Source organism: Aspergillus affinis, assembly GCF_023601865.1.
Source record: "Aspergillus affinis strain CMG 70 chromosome Unknown NODE_17_length_398122_cov_92_786867, whole genome shotgun sequence".
Classification (NCBI taxonomy): Eukaryota; Fungi; Ascomycota; class Eurotiomycetes; order Eurotiales; family Aspergillaceae; genus Aspergillus; species Aspergillus affinis.
In genome coordinates this window covers 1-15,146 of record NW_026515798.1, presented here as the reverse complement: position 1 = coordinate 15,146, position 15,146 = coordinate 1, and the positions used below count along the sequence as shown (strand labels likewise).

The 15,146-nt window shown below is 50.0% G+C and overlaps 5 protein-coding genes across 5 annotated transcripts; 3 read left to right on the top strand and 2 right to left on the bottom strand.

Annotated features, from left to right (window-relative positions):
* Positions 1-311: 311 nt before the first annotated feature.
* KD926_003289 (uncharacterized protein) lies at positions 312-2,353 on the top strand (the record flags this gene model as incomplete). The annotated part of the gene is made up of 5 exons (XM_053097412.1): positions 312-408; positions 468-711; positions 791-834; positions 971-1,174; positions 1,242-2,353. 5 exons carry the CDS (start codon positions 312-314, stop codon positions 2,351-2,353), a joined length of 1,701 nt encoding a protein of 566 aa, XP_052958500.1.
* A 575-nt stretch (positions 2,354-2,928) lies between these two features.
* Positions 2,929-4,278, top strand: KD926_003288 (uncharacterized protein; the record flags this gene model as incomplete). Its single annotated transcript, XM_053097411.1, has 3 exons — positions 2,929-3,213; positions 3,402-3,606; positions 3,932-4,278. The coding sequence occupies 3 exons, from the start codon at positions 2,929-2,931 to the stop codon at positions 4,276-4,278; spliced, it is 837 nt and encodes a 278-aa protein (XP_052958499.1).
* Positions 4,279-5,620: 1,342 nt separating this feature from the next.
* Positions 5,621-8,321, bottom strand: somA (putative cAMP-dependent protein kinase pathway protein (Som1); the record flags this gene model as incomplete). Its single annotated transcript, XM_053097410.1, has 5 exons — positions 5,621-5,791; positions 5,845-6,102; positions 6,207-7,494; positions 7,567-7,706; positions 7,842-8,321. The coding sequence occupies 5 exons, from the start codon at positions 8,319-8,321 to the stop codon at positions 5,621-5,623; spliced, it is 2,337 nt and encodes a 778-aa protein (XP_052958498.1).
* A 2,523-nt stretch (positions 8,322-10,844) lies between these two features.
* KD926_003286 (TRAPP complex core subunit BET3) lies at positions 10,845-11,771 on the bottom strand (the record flags this gene model as incomplete). Its single annotated transcript, XM_053097409.1, has 4 exons — positions 10,845-10,964; positions 11,050-11,241; positions 11,325-11,544; positions 11,737-11,771. 4 exons carry the CDS (start codon positions 11,769-11,771, stop codon positions 10,845-10,847), a joined length of 567 nt encoding a protein of 188 aa, XP_052958497.1.
* A 381-nt stretch (positions 11,772-12,152) lies between these two features.
* Positions 12,153-13,500, top strand: KD926_003285 (WD40 repeat domain-containing protein; the record flags this gene model as incomplete). The annotated part of the gene is made up of 5 exons (XM_053097407.1): positions 12,153-12,299; positions 12,371-12,416; positions 12,480-12,560; positions 12,632-13,387; positions 13,448-13,500. The coding sequence occupies 5 exons, from the start codon at positions 12,153-12,155 to the stop codon at positions 13,498-13,500; spliced, it is 1,083 nt and encodes a 360-aa protein (XP_052958496.1).
* Positions 13,501-15,146: the final 1,646 nt, after the last annotated feature.

Here is a 15,146-nt window from a genome sequence, read left to right as displayed (position 1 = left end):
ACTTCTTATGAGATAACTGATGTCGATAGAGCCATAGGGCGCGGGATTGTGCCGGGCCTGTTTCGGCCACGCCTGCCTCCTCTCTGCGTTGCGCCTCGATGCGGAAGGAGCATCTCGTGATCGAGGTAGTGAATTGATAACAACAACAGAGTCCTTCCTCTCTTCTTCTCTTTCTCCCCCACCCGCCTTCGTCGGTGTGCCGTCTGTTCTTTTTCCTTGACATTACTTCTGTTATCTCCTCAGTATTCTAAGTCTACGATACTTCGCTTCGCATCTTATCCCGTAGCAGAACCCATAGCAGATCAGGCAGGATGCGCTACGAGAACTGGGACGTGCTTCTGTTTCCAGAGAGCTCCAAGGTGCCTCTGCAGGAGTTCAAGACCCAATGTTTTGTCGTTAAGGATACAGGTTGAGTGAATCCCTCGTCTGACTGCAGAGATCTATTCGCTGACAGACCTCACGCTTAGAATCCCCGTACCTGCACAGTCCTGCGCTCGTCAATCCGGCCTCGTATTATTTGCCTCAAGGCAACCAGGGACTGTTGCCGGTTCTCACCACCTTCATCCCCAGCATCGCCCCGAACACCGCCTTCCGGGTGTCCATCCATAGCTGGGAAAAGCCTCGTCCCACCCGGCTGATGGACAGTCTCTTGCAGCCTGAAGATGCTCTGCTTTTTGAGATTCGAATTTTCATCGACGGTCTGTGTGTCGCGTAAGTATTCGAGCGTCCCAAAACGTAGCACTCATTATGGAGAAGCTAAGCTAACAAATGGTTGTTTGTCACTGCTCAGGGGAAGTGTTTTCAGTCAGAGGACTAGCTGGCCCCATGTGATCGGTAAGCTGCTAGATCTCCGAACACCTGCGATGTATGGCTCTTCTACTAACCGATGTGAACTCGATGAATAGACCTGAGCTCTTGTATGGCTTCCTTGCTCCCGTGATGCACGCTTGCTAATACACTACCCTTCTAGATGTCGACAAGAGTGGCAATCAGGACACGCTTCGGTTTCCTCCTTTCCATCACGAGATCCTAGAGCAACGATACTGGGATGCTGGCGAGCTCTATGGAAGAATTCGCGTGGTAGTCTCCGAAGGGTTCGCGCGACCACATCGCACCCCGCCGTTTGAGCGAGTCAAAGAGGTTGTGGCATTTTCTTTCCAGCATGCTCCTCTCCGTAAGTCTTGCCGAAGCCCTTTTGAGAGCTCACTCTGACGTTGTTTCCCTTTCTCCACCGAAAACAGATGTCTTAGAATGTTCTAGCATTGCCTGGCCAAACGCTGCCATGTGGACTCGTGAACCTCGTCTCTTTAAATACAACTCCGGAAGTGGAGCCAGCGAACTGAAGGAGCCAGAGGACACTCACACCCACTCGCCAACCAGACACAGCGCCCAGCAGGCCACGTCTACCGTTCAGGTCGCCAACCCAGCTATACAAAGTACCTGGCAGTACAAAACCTACCAGGGACTCATCCCTCAGTGGCCAGGCAAACTCGGAGAATCCAAGTGGGCGCCCCAAGATCCGCCATTCATGCCGGATGCTTATATCGATCCTTACGTTCTCGACCCAGCTGCCCGGCATCGCGGTGCTAGACCGTCCTGGGAGGACATTTCCATGCCAGACTATGTCTCTAGCACGACCGGTAGCCGGGCCATCTCAAGCATGACTGGCGCTAGTTACGAACACAGCAAGCACCCCAGCATCATCGCGCCGATTGACGAGGAGGCATATACTCAATTGGTTGAGGCGCTGAGTCCACCCAAACCTCTCGCCTGCGGCACCCATGCACCGACCAACACTCCGTCTAGCGTGGCCCCGGTAGGTGGCAAGCTCTCAGCTGCAGCCGAAGCACGCTCGGCATCCTACAACAGGGATGGCAGTCGATCCTGCGTTCTCAGGGAGATCTCTCAGGCCGGAACCAGAAATGCATCCGAATCGAGCGTCAAGTCTAGCCTCTTGCCCGATCCTTTGACAGAGGCCGCGGCATCGAGCAAGTTGCATGCCAGCCCAAACGTGAATGTTAAGAGTCGGAAAGAGGGAATGTCTCAGGACAACAAGGAGAACGAAAGTGCTGGGGAAACACCACGCAAGGAGAGTGAAAAAATCAATAACACTCCGACCAAGACGGTCAGGCGTTTAAGCGGGAACATTGACTCTCCAACTGAAGCAAGAAGGCAGCGGTCTATCAGTTCTGCGCGTGGCGAGGGCATCACGCCTTCTAAAGAGGAATCGATCTCATGCCCGCCTGTGCAAGAGTCGCCCGTCTCAGAGGATCGTCGAGTCGGCCTGGACGAACTCCTCGATTCTAGCATTCAGCTGATGAGGAGCACGTCTGAAGTTACTTCAATTGATTGACTGTATTATTTATCTGCGACTCTGCTCTTGCTTTCTCCCCTTTTCTCACCTTCTTCTACTGAGTGAGTGCAGTCCACGCTGTCACTTGAAGCGAGTTCCATTCACTGAAACCCATATCACCTTTATCCAACGCATGTATTATCTCTCTCTCTCTCTCTCTCTCTCTCTCTCTCTCTCTTAGCCACCAAAAGAAAATAAAAGTTTGTTATCATCTTCAATGCCATTTCATCTAGTGACTCCCGCATAACCCCGCTATGCAATCCCATTTGAGTAGGAGCCCCCCCTCCGACTGATCACTTGTCAACAACCCTCTTTTTCCCTTTCATCCTTTCTTCCCTCCTCCCCATTCTCTCTCTCCTCCATCTCATTCCCTCTCCATCCCTCTCACTGCATCTCCTCTCTCTCCATTTCCTCCTCCTCTCCATCTTTCTGTGTGTGTCTCTGCTTCTCTGCTTCCCTGCTTCTCTGTGTCTTTGTCTCGGTCCCTGTCTCTCTACGCTTTCTGATTTTTAATTATTCTTTACCACCTTTCTCCCACTTGTCTGTCAGTGACTAGATTTCATATTTTAGAACATATGATGGCAGACCAGTCACCTTCACGTGGATTGGCGTCCCAAAGTGTAATTCCTGGGAATCTTCCTTTGCCCTCTGCACTCAGTACTTCCTGGGGGTTCTCACGTTGGGCCCAAAACTCCTCCCCTTATTGGGGCCTGATTCTCGCTTCTTCCGCCTTAAGATGCCCTCTCTCTACGAGCGACACTCCTAAATCCCCTGCTGATCTGAAGGATGAAGTCGAGGAAGGGGAAATCCAGGAGCTGCTTTCCATCCCCCCTGAGGTGAAGACGATACCTCAAGTCAAGGTCCGTCTCAAACTATGCTAGAGATTCCGTTTCTAACCAAATCGTTTGCATAGTCTCATACGAGTCTCCTGTATTTAGAATCAGTTAACCCCGTGGCTCTGAATGCAAGTGAAGTTTTTTTCTACTTTGGGATCCTTGCAATACAGGAGCTTCTATTGCCTCGCTTCCAATTTATCAATACTGGATAGGGCTCTACCTGGGGTGTCACGCTCACCGTATATGGTCACACAATTACCAGGATGCGAGATGACAAATCCCCCGAACGGGCCAAGGTGGAGGTCTGTCGCGAGGCTCTTGACAGGCTCGGGCCTGAATTTCCCCGATGGATCGTGCCAAATGAGCCCAGCGACTCGCCTCCCGGTCCTGGTTGGGACTGGTGTGAACTTCTACCCAGTAAGGTGTTTTATGTGTGCTCAGTTGTCCTTTCTGACAAGTCATACACAGAGTACTGCATCGTCAATGGGAGGAAGATTCCAAAATACAACAAGTATCAAGGTGCAGACTTGCACCAGTCGAAGTACCTGTTCAGACAGACACGGGTAGATGGCCGGTAAACCCACAGCAAATCGCACATGAGCTCGCGGGGATGCAAGTTCATGGTGAAAGGCTTCGAAGTAACGTCTCCCTATTCTTAGCATGCGCTGATCAGGTTGCTAACAATTTCTTCCCTTCGCATCCTTCCTCGATAGGAGGATCGTTCCAGTTCTTGTATATCCAGAGATTTGTCATCTACTTTCTCTGGAACACCCCCAGATCAAAGCCACACGACTAGAGGAAATGTGGTCCAACCCAATGGGTCACTGGTATGCCGCTGCGTTCTTCCAGAGTGATTTGTTCCTCGCTCGTGCCAGAGCTATCGGGGAGGTGTCCTTAGGGAATTGCACCGTAAGCGAGGTTCAAGAGACTTGTGCCCAGAGAGTGTGTCAGTACTTGATCAACATGGTCAAGGACACGCTGATGGAACAAGCGGCTGCGAAGGCCCAAAGTGTTCGAGAGTTATGGGGGACAAAAGTTATGAAAAAGGCAATGCCTAAAGAACACCTTGACTCGATGCAGATTGACTAGGCACGGGGTATACTGTATGCACAGAACAATTACATTACGAATACTATCTTACCTACGTTGCGACTATCCAGAACAGTGGAGGACATGGAGGTGATAGAGAAGAACAGTGGCGGGTAGAGAGAAGGAGAAGACCGAAGACAGAGACAGGAAGAACGATAAACAAATTTCTTCACAGACCCTTGGGTTAAGCATATTCCGCTAACAGATACTGTTTTCTTTTTCTTATTTCTCAACTTCCCTTTACTTGTACCAGGCGGGCAGACGAGCAAGAAGGCAGACAGACAGAAGGAAAGAAGAAAGAATGCATTTAATAATGATACAAGCGTTGCAGCAACGAAGAAAATGTAAATGGATTTGAACTAGATCTGTTCGCTTTTTCTTTCCGGTCTTGGTCATCGTGTTCTTCTTTTCTGTCTCCAGCTAGCCAGCTAGCTAGCCATCAAACACGCTAGCCAGCAAACGAACAAACAAGCAAGCAAGTGAAGCCAGGGGCAGTTAGAAAAAACTAAATTGGAAGATATGGAAAGAAGATAGGATAAAAGCAAGTTACAAAAAGAAAAAAGCAAAATATAAGAAAAAAGGGAAGGGGGAGGAAGGGATCAGGACATGAGATGAAATATGGAAAACGAAGAAGCTTCTCAATTCATAAAACCATTCATTTCCAGAGGAGTCGTCAAAATTGAGTTCCTCGTAGGTTAACGCCATAAAGAATAAAGCAACATACATAGAGATAGATAGACAAAGGAAAAAAAAAGGTAAAATGGGTGGAGATGGAGAAAGGCTTCAAATGAGAGGAAGGAAGGCCAATCAGGAAGAACGTCTTCGGTGATAATCTCAAGTATTAAGATGACGGACGAATGAACTAACGCTAGACGAATATCACGCAGTGTGTTTGTGGCCCATAGGGGAGCGATAGAGACAAGAATTAGCCAGATAATAGTAAGAAGTAGTGGTAGTAGTAGTAATAATAAGAATAGAAGGAAGAATCGAGTCGAAAAAGACATAAAAAGTCACAGCAAATCAGCCTGGCCACAAACAAATCCATTTCAGGGGGATTCAGAACGTCTCGTTGGTTCAATAAATGAAAGGATATGCAAGAAACGGGTACACCAACGCCAGTCTCACGGAAACATATCCAATATCATGGCGACAACAGCAAAGCACATGAAAAATGAAAAGGAAATAAAAGTATAAGAGAGAAAATAAAAGAAAGGAAGAGACTAGGAAAAGAGGGGAATTTCGAAAGCAAGAGAGAAGCCGAATACCACAATGGAGGAGGATTTAGAAATGTACAAAACAAGGAAGGGTATATGAGGATGAATTGAATATCCGTTGGGCTCGTTTACAAGCTATCGCCGGCACCGGTTTCAACACCATCGGTTGTGTAGGGCATGTTGGGGTCAAACCCAAAGCTTGCGGTGTCCGCGTCGGTGTTGAGGAATGTGTCAAAGTCGAAATTCTCCAGAATATCAGGATTCTCCAGAGCGCTGAAGTCAAGGTTGAAAGCAGACGCCTTATCATAGTGGTCAGCACAAGGTCCGCACAGAACATAGGAAAGTAGCTTACATCTGGGATGCTGAGGTCGTTGAAAGACTGTTGACTCTGATCAGGGGGCTGCTGCACAAGCGGCTGCGGCGCAGGGGCAGAAGTCGGCGGCTGAGGAGCGGTCGTCGTGGCGTTGGCACCGGCCTTGTTAAATGAGTTGGGGTGCTGAGGCGTGATAGGGGTAGATGGGGTAGGAGTTGGTGGATGCTCCGCTTCGGAAGACGGAGTAGCCGCCGTGTTCGCGTTTGCGGCCGCGGTCGTAGCCTTCTTCGAGGGTCGCTAAATTGCGTTCAGCATTTTTTATTTTCAAGGGAGAGGGGACAAAGGAAATAAAAAACAAGGACAGGATTAAAATAAGACAGTCGATAAAGAAGGTCACGTACCTTGCGACTGTCCTTGGTATCTTTCTTGCCCTTGGGTGCGGGCTTGTTGGCTTGCTGCGGCGTTGGCGGAGCGGCGCCTGTTTGAGGTGAAGCTCGACCGGCGTTGCCACCAGCTGCTGGCGGCGCTTGAGGGGGAGGCATCGGGTTGTTCTGCGGAGTTCCGGTAGCTTGAGGTTGACTCGCCGGAGACGGCTGCGGCGCCATAGGCTGACCCGGAGGGCCTTGCTGCGGCTGCCAGCTGCCACTCGGCACCCGGTTGTTCGCACCGGCGGGGATGGGCTGGCCCATCTGAGGACCGGTGAAGGCCGGGTTGGAGCTCGGGGGGCGCATGCCGTTGGGGCCTGGCATACCCTCGGGCATGCCCTTCACGAAGAATTGGTTGGCCATATCAGGAGGCATCTGACCGCCGTTGAAACTCATAGACGCTGGGGAGGCGCGACCCTGAGCCATCACCTCGCCGGCACTCGGGGATCCGGGAAGGCCGGTCTGGGGCATCTTTGGCGTACCCCTCTTCATTTGATCGTTGGGATTCGGTGACGTGCCCGCCCTGCTGCCCTGGGGAGAGGTGCCTGGTGGCAAAGCCTGCTGCTGCCCAGGCATTGGGGGCTGGCCGTCAGGACGGGCCATGCTATCCTGCTCTTGACGAGCCATCATCAAACGCCGCTTATTCTGCTGTTCAAGCAGCATAAGCTGCATTTGATAATCCTGGAGTGCATGGTTCCCGTGCTGACCGCCAGGTGTCTGCATTCCAGCCCGAACCTGGGCCATTTGACCATTTGCGCCATAGTAATCGCCGTTCATCGGGTACATACCCTGGCCATCTGGCATGGGTACCAGATCCGTCTGGGGTGGCATGACACCGGGATTCATCAAACCATTCGGCATGCCCTGGTTATTCAATGCTGAGCGTGAGTGGTGAAGGGCTAAATTCTGAGCATATACCTGGATAGATTTCTGCTGACCAGCAGGGCCCGACTGGGGGAATGAAGTCTGGAACTGGGCTGGATTCATCGTCCGCGGGTTGAGACCGTTCTGCATCAAGATCGCTTGGGGGTTCGGTTGGGCAGGCATGCCCTGGCCTTGACCCCGTCCATTGGGTGCCAATTGCTGACCATTCATGTGTGCGCCTTCAAGCCGGGGTCGCTTCGATGGGGAGGGAGCATTGTCTGCCGAGGACGGGGACTGCGGACGGTGGCCGTTCATGTCGATATCTGAGTGTTCTCGCTGCATTTGCTGCATCAGTTGCACCTGCTGGTTCTTGTGGAGCTGAGCGATCTGCTGCTGAGAGCTATATAAGAACATCTAGTTAGCCCCTCGATTTCACATTTTGCTTTGCAAAGGGGTGCAAGGATAAGCGTACAGGCCAGGCGTGTTGTTCTGCAGTACTGTCTTCTGAAGATTGGGAGGAACCCCATTCCGACGGATGTTAAGCTGTCCGGGCATCATCGGCTGCTGTCGCAAGAGCTGGTTATGCTGCTGTTCTCTGATGCGCATCACGTTCTGGTTTATGGTCAGCTATTCCTCATGCTTTCTCTTCCGTCTTTTTTTTTTTTTTTTTTTTTTTTTTTGACTCCTGGTTCTGCTTCCTATGACTTTGAAGCAGTCGGTTAAATTGCGCAAAACAATGGTGCGTACCTGGTTATGCTGAAGATATTGCCTGACATCATTGTTGTTGCCCTTCCTGCGCTGAGCCCAGAAGAAATCCCAGAAAAGACTAAACCAATCTAAGAGGAAAGGGGACTGTGGACCCTCGCCGGGAAGATTGGGTCGCGGCAAGTCATCGGGGATTTTCATTTTCTCGCCATCTTTTCCGTCCGTCATCATGGCATCGCCATCAACACCGTTCACCTCATTATCGCGACGATGGCTAGGACTCGATTTAATTGGCGGGTCCGTGCTGAGTTTCATCGCGTCGTCCTTCAGGAGGGCCCTGGCACAATCGTGGTAGCCGCGCTTGAGGAAATAGTCATAGATATATGTGTTGAGATTGTTGATCATTTGTTCGGAGATGTTGTTCATGGTTCCATCGTTACGAGGAGCTGCAGAGCCGTTGTTGACCATTGGGACACCCCCGACAGGGCCCCCGGCTCCAGGGTTCATCCCAGCGACATTCATTTGGTTCATGGTGGCACTCACGTGGCTCAGCCACCCTCACCTTATGCTTGTCCTCGATGAAGAGCGTTGGAACTAGATTTTTCTTCAACGCGCATCCACCGTCTCGAGGCGAGGGAGCTCACCACAAGGTAAGACGTGGAGCGCGTGGCAATCGTAATACGGGGGGGAGAATTCAACAGAGAAGCGGAGTCACCGATGCTTCCAACCCTAGAGAGAGAAGAACAGTTAGACAAGTATGCGCGGGCGACTGGGTGAAAAGACGCGGTGCTGAGAGACCAGGCAATTGTGACGCCCAAATGGGGGCTCGAAACAGATCGTCTGATATCAGGGAAGGATCCACTAGATCGATGACAACGCAGAGGCAAGGTGTTGCGATGATCACCTACAGGGAGACAAGTGTGATCCGCTCAGGAGCAGAATGCGAGATAGGGAAAACGAAAGAATCTGACGTTGCTTTCACGGCGCGGTAAGGAGCAAGCCACCGGAAAGGATTAAAAAAAAGAGGGGAACAAATTTAAGGAAGAGAAGAGATAAAGAAGAAGAAAAAGTCTAGAAGGAGAGGATACAGAGGTATCGGTGCAAACAATCCAGCCGAAAAAAATGCGCGGTAGGATCAACCGGGGGGTGGGCGGCGAACAAGCGACACCAGAGCAGACGGGAACGGCGTTTAGGAGAGGGAAGGAAAGTCAGAGAAAATCCGACGAGAAACCCACTGGAAAATTGAAGAGCCCGAAAGATCCTAAGAGACAAGAATGTCTGTCAGGTCCCTGCAGAAAAGGGAAAGAGGAGACACGGCGAGGCCCGGTCAGAATAAGTTAAGGTGGTGGAGGGGGGGTGGGAGGCGAAGGTTAGGACAAGGTGTTGCGGTGGATCTGAGGTGTTCTGGTGGGTGGGAGGACGTGGATATCAGGCGCGGTGCCTGGAGTGCTGGGCTGTTCAATCACTGCCGGCTGGGCGTGAATCGCTTGTTCGGCGCGGATTATCTCGCTCGGAGGTCGGCGGGAGGGCTGGGAGATGCTGCTGGCTCGCGTATTTCTGAGCATGCACTCCGAAAGTCCGGGAGATAGTACTGTACTTACCTCCAGGTTCGTTGGTGACGTGATGTGACTGAGGCAGAAGATGGAGAATCCGATAGTAATAGAGAGAGAGAGAGAGAGAGAGAGAGTGTGTGTGTGTGTGAGTGAAAAAAGAGAATTGAAGTTGTAATCAAGATGTCCAGTTAAGTCGCTGGTGGAAAAGAATCACCGTGAGTGAATCAGAAAAAAAGGAAAGGCAAGGGAATTGTGACCGTACAAAAGACCGACTAAAAAAAAAAAAGAGGCAGGGTAGAATATCTAGAAGTAGGTGGAAGTTGAGAAGTTATACTTAGTAGTAGTAACCGCCCATAGTAGGTAAGGATAGCGTAGAAATGTTCTCCCGAGTGGACAGAGTGGGATGAGGTTCAATTCCCCAACAGAGCCCAATGGTGTGATCAGGAGTATCACAATTCAATGACAAGTATGAATCAGGCGCTGATGGCATCTAGAGTGAAATGAATAATGATCAGGCAAAGGAGCGAGGCATCGAACAAGACGTTGCAGAAGAACGGATGAATCCATTTGGAATCCAACGCGTACTTCCCAGAACGGCAGCGACCTCGACGGGTATGGCGCATCACGTGGTGCCCCTCCGGCGGATTAGAATTTGCTCTGTAGATCATTGTCATCGCTACCGATTGCTCTGCTGCTCCTTCTGCTCATTACGGAGTACGGAGTAATATTCCCCAGATTGTGGATCGGAAAGTGGAATGCAATTAGAGTGTCTACTTTCTATGCTCTATATCCTTTGTGAAGGAGATCCTGCGGTTTCTCCTATTTATCCCACCACGCGCCACCATCGGGCAATCATCTCATTAACTACTTAGTCAGGAGTGACTACAAGTCATGTCGAGTTGTCGCTATCTCAATTTTTATGTGGGAATTATACCGAACATAGTGTCTAATGTACGCCGTGCGCAGCTTGTCACGGCTAGATGACTAAGTTAGCATAAAAATTCCTGGGCGATCATTGCTCTAGTCTAGGCTATATGAAGTAGATCTTAATCCTTCTGCACCTTATCAGCATCTCTTCACTGAATTCAGAATACAGGGATTGAATTTGTTCAATTTCCACTCAACAAACATGTCTCATTCTATTCACCGGCTATGTATCAACTTTCTTATGTTTATTTAGGTAGGCTTGGACGCTTGGTATAGTCAAACATGCGGACAATATTCGCGACCCGCAATCCAAGAAACAATCATAAATAGATGAATACCTGTGATACATTCTTCCCTTCTTTCACATGAAGAGTAACAGCACAGACACATAGACCACAAAATCATTGTCCACCTAAATAGAAGAAATTCTGATATGTATTGCTATGTACCAGCTTCACATAGAAAGATGTGCGTTTGAAAGAACAAAAAAAAGACCCAAAGCTCGAGGACACCATACGCCACATGATGTTTACACTATTGCTCTCCTTGAAGAAAAAAGGCCCGATTACTCTTCCTCCGGGGGCATTTCATCCTCGATGTACCTCACCAGAGATACCCGCATTTCCGTTGTATCGTCGCCCCGCAACACATCACTGACAAAGTGTGCCTCGACCTGCATTTGCACCTAGAGAGAAAATTTAGCCACAGTCCCACAGGGAAGTGATACCAAGGCGTAGATGAGACCGAAATCCTCACGACGGTCTACATACCATTTCCAATGCCCCTCTGAGGACTCCACACAAGATATTAGAGAACCATAGTTCGTCCTGTGCTCTGCCATCGTCCGGCAACTCTACAAAGTCGGCCAAAGGGTTCTCGTCGAAGACAAGTGAGAATTGGTTGTTATCACTGGTCCAGTTGGTCACGGTAGGTGTGACGTTAAGAAATATTTTGAATCCGACCTGTCCAATTGCGACGCTGGTTAGTTCCCCAGCGAAATCGAAACCCAAACGGGGAGAAGCTCGTGTAGACGCGGGAGTCGTACCTTGGCGATCATATCGGCCGTCTCTCGGAAATTCGCACATCGGCCAACACCGGACTTGGCAAGGAAATCTTCAATAAGTCGCATCCCAATATTGTACCCCATCTTATCCAGTTGTTTGTTCACTTCCTGGTAATTACTATCGTAGTCTTGACACAGCTGCGCAACAATTGTCCCGTAAGTCAATGTCACCAGCTCCGCATTCACTTTGTCAACCCTTGTTCTAAAACGTATCATCGTAGATGTTAGTTTCGAAGGACAGAGTGTTGGGTTCCCCGGTTGTGGTGGTTGAGTGGATGGGGAAAGAAACAACGGCATTCAGCTTACTGACTTCCATAGCCTATGTGAGAGATTGACGTTTAGTACTGTAGCAAATGATAACACCACAGATTGGGTTTAGAAAGATGCGACGTACTCTTCTCCGATTCTCGAGGCCTTGGTAGTAGACATGTTTCCGATGGTAAGCCTTGGCGGGTCGCAGGTGGCAGATGTGATTTTGGAAGGTCGAGTCTCGTCCAGTAATAAGAGCCAGGTATCTGATAGCAGGCGCACTTGGTTATATCCTTGAAACGACGTTCAGAGAGTACATTCCTCCCCGCGCAGTCAGTGGAGCGATGGGGGGAGGCACGGAGGGCGGAGCTTCGCGCGCCTGGTGGGCCAGATGTCGCGTTTACCGCGGCTAATTATTCGGCCATTCCGCGTCTGTGAAGAAGTCCGCATCGGCGGTCGTCAGAAACATTAATAGCTCTCCCCTTCGTCCCTTGAACCTCAACCCCCACCCCTCGACCCAACCTTTAATTTCTACCTTGTGGGCTACGGAACCTGACTGGGATGATGTCTGGAGAAAAGCGACCCGCTCAAACGGCCTTTGGCTCGTCTAACCAGGTCGTCGTGAAACGAAAGAAGTCGGACGCCGATCTCAATGATGGCACAGCTGTTGTCAAAAGCTCATCGCAAAATGGAGCTCTGGTTCAATCAGTATGTTATGCCATGAGCTCCCGCGGAATCAAACTATCTCGCCTCCAGATTATCGCTAACCAGAAGTCCAGGTTCCCCGCACCAGTGGGCTGGATGCACCAATTATGGAGCTTTCAGGTGAGAGCCATTACGCTTGAACTTAATGATATCTGGACTATATATTAACATGCAAGATTGCAGGCCATTCCGGCGAAATCTTCTCCGTTCGATTTGATCCCACTGCGCAGCACATAGCTTCCGGCTCAATGGATAGAAACATCCGTACGTTACCCCGTCGAAAGTCTTTGCAAAGGCCCTATTACTGCGACCGTCGCTAAATGTAACATCAACAGTGCTTTGGAATACGTACGGACAATGCGAAAACTACGGCGTTCTTTCGGGCCACCGAGGGGCCGTCCTTGACCTGCAATGGTCTCGCGATTCCAAGACGATTTTCTCCGCGTCGGCCGACATGACACTTGCAAGCTGGGACTTGGAAACGGGCCAGAGAATTCGGCGCCACGTCGGTCACGAAGAAATCATCAATTGCCTCGATATTAGCAAAAGAGGACAGGAGCTCTTAGTGAGCGCAAGCGACGACGGTTGTGTAGGAATATGGGATCCTCGGCAAAAGGATGCGGTTGAATACCTGGAGTCTGAATTGCCTATTACTGCGGTGTCCCTGTCGGAGACGGGAAATGAAATCTACAGCGGTGGCATCGACAATACCATCCACGTCTGGGACCTGCGCAAGAAGGCCGTGGCTTACTCGATGGCGGGGCACATGGACACCATTACCTCTCTTGAAATTTCGCCCGACTCGCAAACTCTTCTATCCAACTCCCACGACTCGACTGTCTGCACCTGGGATATCCGACCCTTCGCGCCGACGAATCGGCACATCAAGACCTATGACGGCGCCCCCGTTGGCCTGGAGAAGAACCTCATCCGTGCAAGCTGGGATCCGAGTGGCGAGAAAATCGCCGCAGGAAGCGGTGATCGGAGCGTGGTTGTGTGGGAGACTAAGACTGGTAAACTTTTGTACAAGCTTCCCGGTCACAAGGGGACTGTCAACGACGTACGGTTCTCGCCGAACATGGAACCTATCAGTAAGTCTTCAATGAGCCCGCACTGTCTTATTTCTCTTATCTTACTAAACCCGGTTGTAGTTGTTTCCGCATCGTCTGATCGGGGTCTTATGCTGGGTGAACTAGGCAAGTGATGCGACTTCAGATCTTACAACTTAATAGCGGACCGGGTACCCATTTTAACACCGCGGCGTTTGTTTTGATACCACCCAATGCATGACCGAAATTCAATTTTCCATGAGCTCGCGGGTGAACGGACACTCTTACGACAGAGACGACTATTTGATAAGCTATCTAAAAGGCGACATGTATACCAACAAATCGTTGTATACGATTGCTCTTCAAGCATGGAGAGTCAATGGCTTATAAGGTAGTATAGGCCCACCGAGTTTTGAAAATTGGTCCTTCGTACTTTGTGGAGGCATGCATTTTTACATTGGTATTTGCCATGTATCTTCAAATGCAACTAATCGGACAAGATTAGTACCTAGGGCAACGGCGACCGACGAACTTCCACGGGTATTGTTACTGTATACTATATAAATCCCAAAACTAAGCGAATAGCGATGGACCCGTGCTTACTCCGGAGTATTGCGAACAATGAACTACTTTAAAGACGCTACCTTGTTCGGGACTAGTTGGGTCTGTAATTAGAATCTCACAATCGCCATGACAGTCTAAAGTTTCATGTCTGTCGTCAGCTTCTTGGCAGGCAGTACGGAGTAGGGAGTAAGTACCCGGATGTATGTGTATGCAGGTATGTACTACATAATATACCCCGGAGTCAAGTGAAACCAGTAAGATAAAAACCGACGCAGGACCGAGACTGTCGAGAGCCTGCATACTTCGAGTTGCAGGTACCTACATACACGGGTGACGGAGTACATGCCTGCTAATATGAAGTAGGGGCCGGGTAAATACTGGCTTATCGGGCAGAATCCCCCTGGAAAATGGAAATAGACCGGACCTGGATTTTAGCAACGTGGGTCATCCAGGGGTAACGCTAAGGCTAGTTCTGTATCTATGACTTATGCATACTGTACGGAGTACAGAGTGCATGCTCCTACAGCCTACAGCTCTCTCCTCCGTCTTGTCTCCCCCTCCTTCTCTTTCGCATTTCCTGTCAATCAATCTATCCATCAATCCATCTTGATCTCTACCTTAATATCCTGAACACCGGTCATTAAGACTCCCGTCTCTCGTCTGTACTGGAACAGCAGTCGAGTATTTATGATTTAACCTGGGTGGCCTGGAGCCCCTGTCCTTTCGTTTGCTATCCTGCCCTTTTGCTCCTTTTTGGTTTTTCCCCCCCATCTTATGTCTCTCTTCCTGTGAAATTCCTCTCCCATTCTTTCCGATCTTCGTACCCGTGAAATATTATCGCCAGGTTCTCCCTTCGCTGGAATACCTATATTCATCGCCAATGCTGCCTCTGGGATCCCTGATCGCTGCCCATCTCGCCCTCATCATGAATGTATAGCGCCGCCAATCCCTCCCGCCGCAACCACAGCTTGACAGCCGTTACCAGAAAATCGTGCTTTCCTTTGCCTTGTTTTTTTTTTTTTTTTTTTTTTTTTTTTTTTTTTTTTTTTTTTTAAAAAAATAAAAAAAAAAAAAAAAAAACAAAAAAATAAAAAAAAAAAAAACCAACAGCCCCTCCGGCACACCCCAACACAAAAAAAACCTGTGAAACAACCCCCCCCCCCCCCCCCCCCCCCCCCCCCCCCCCCCCCCCCCCCCCCCTTCCCCCCCCCCCCCCCCCCACAACAACACCCGATGT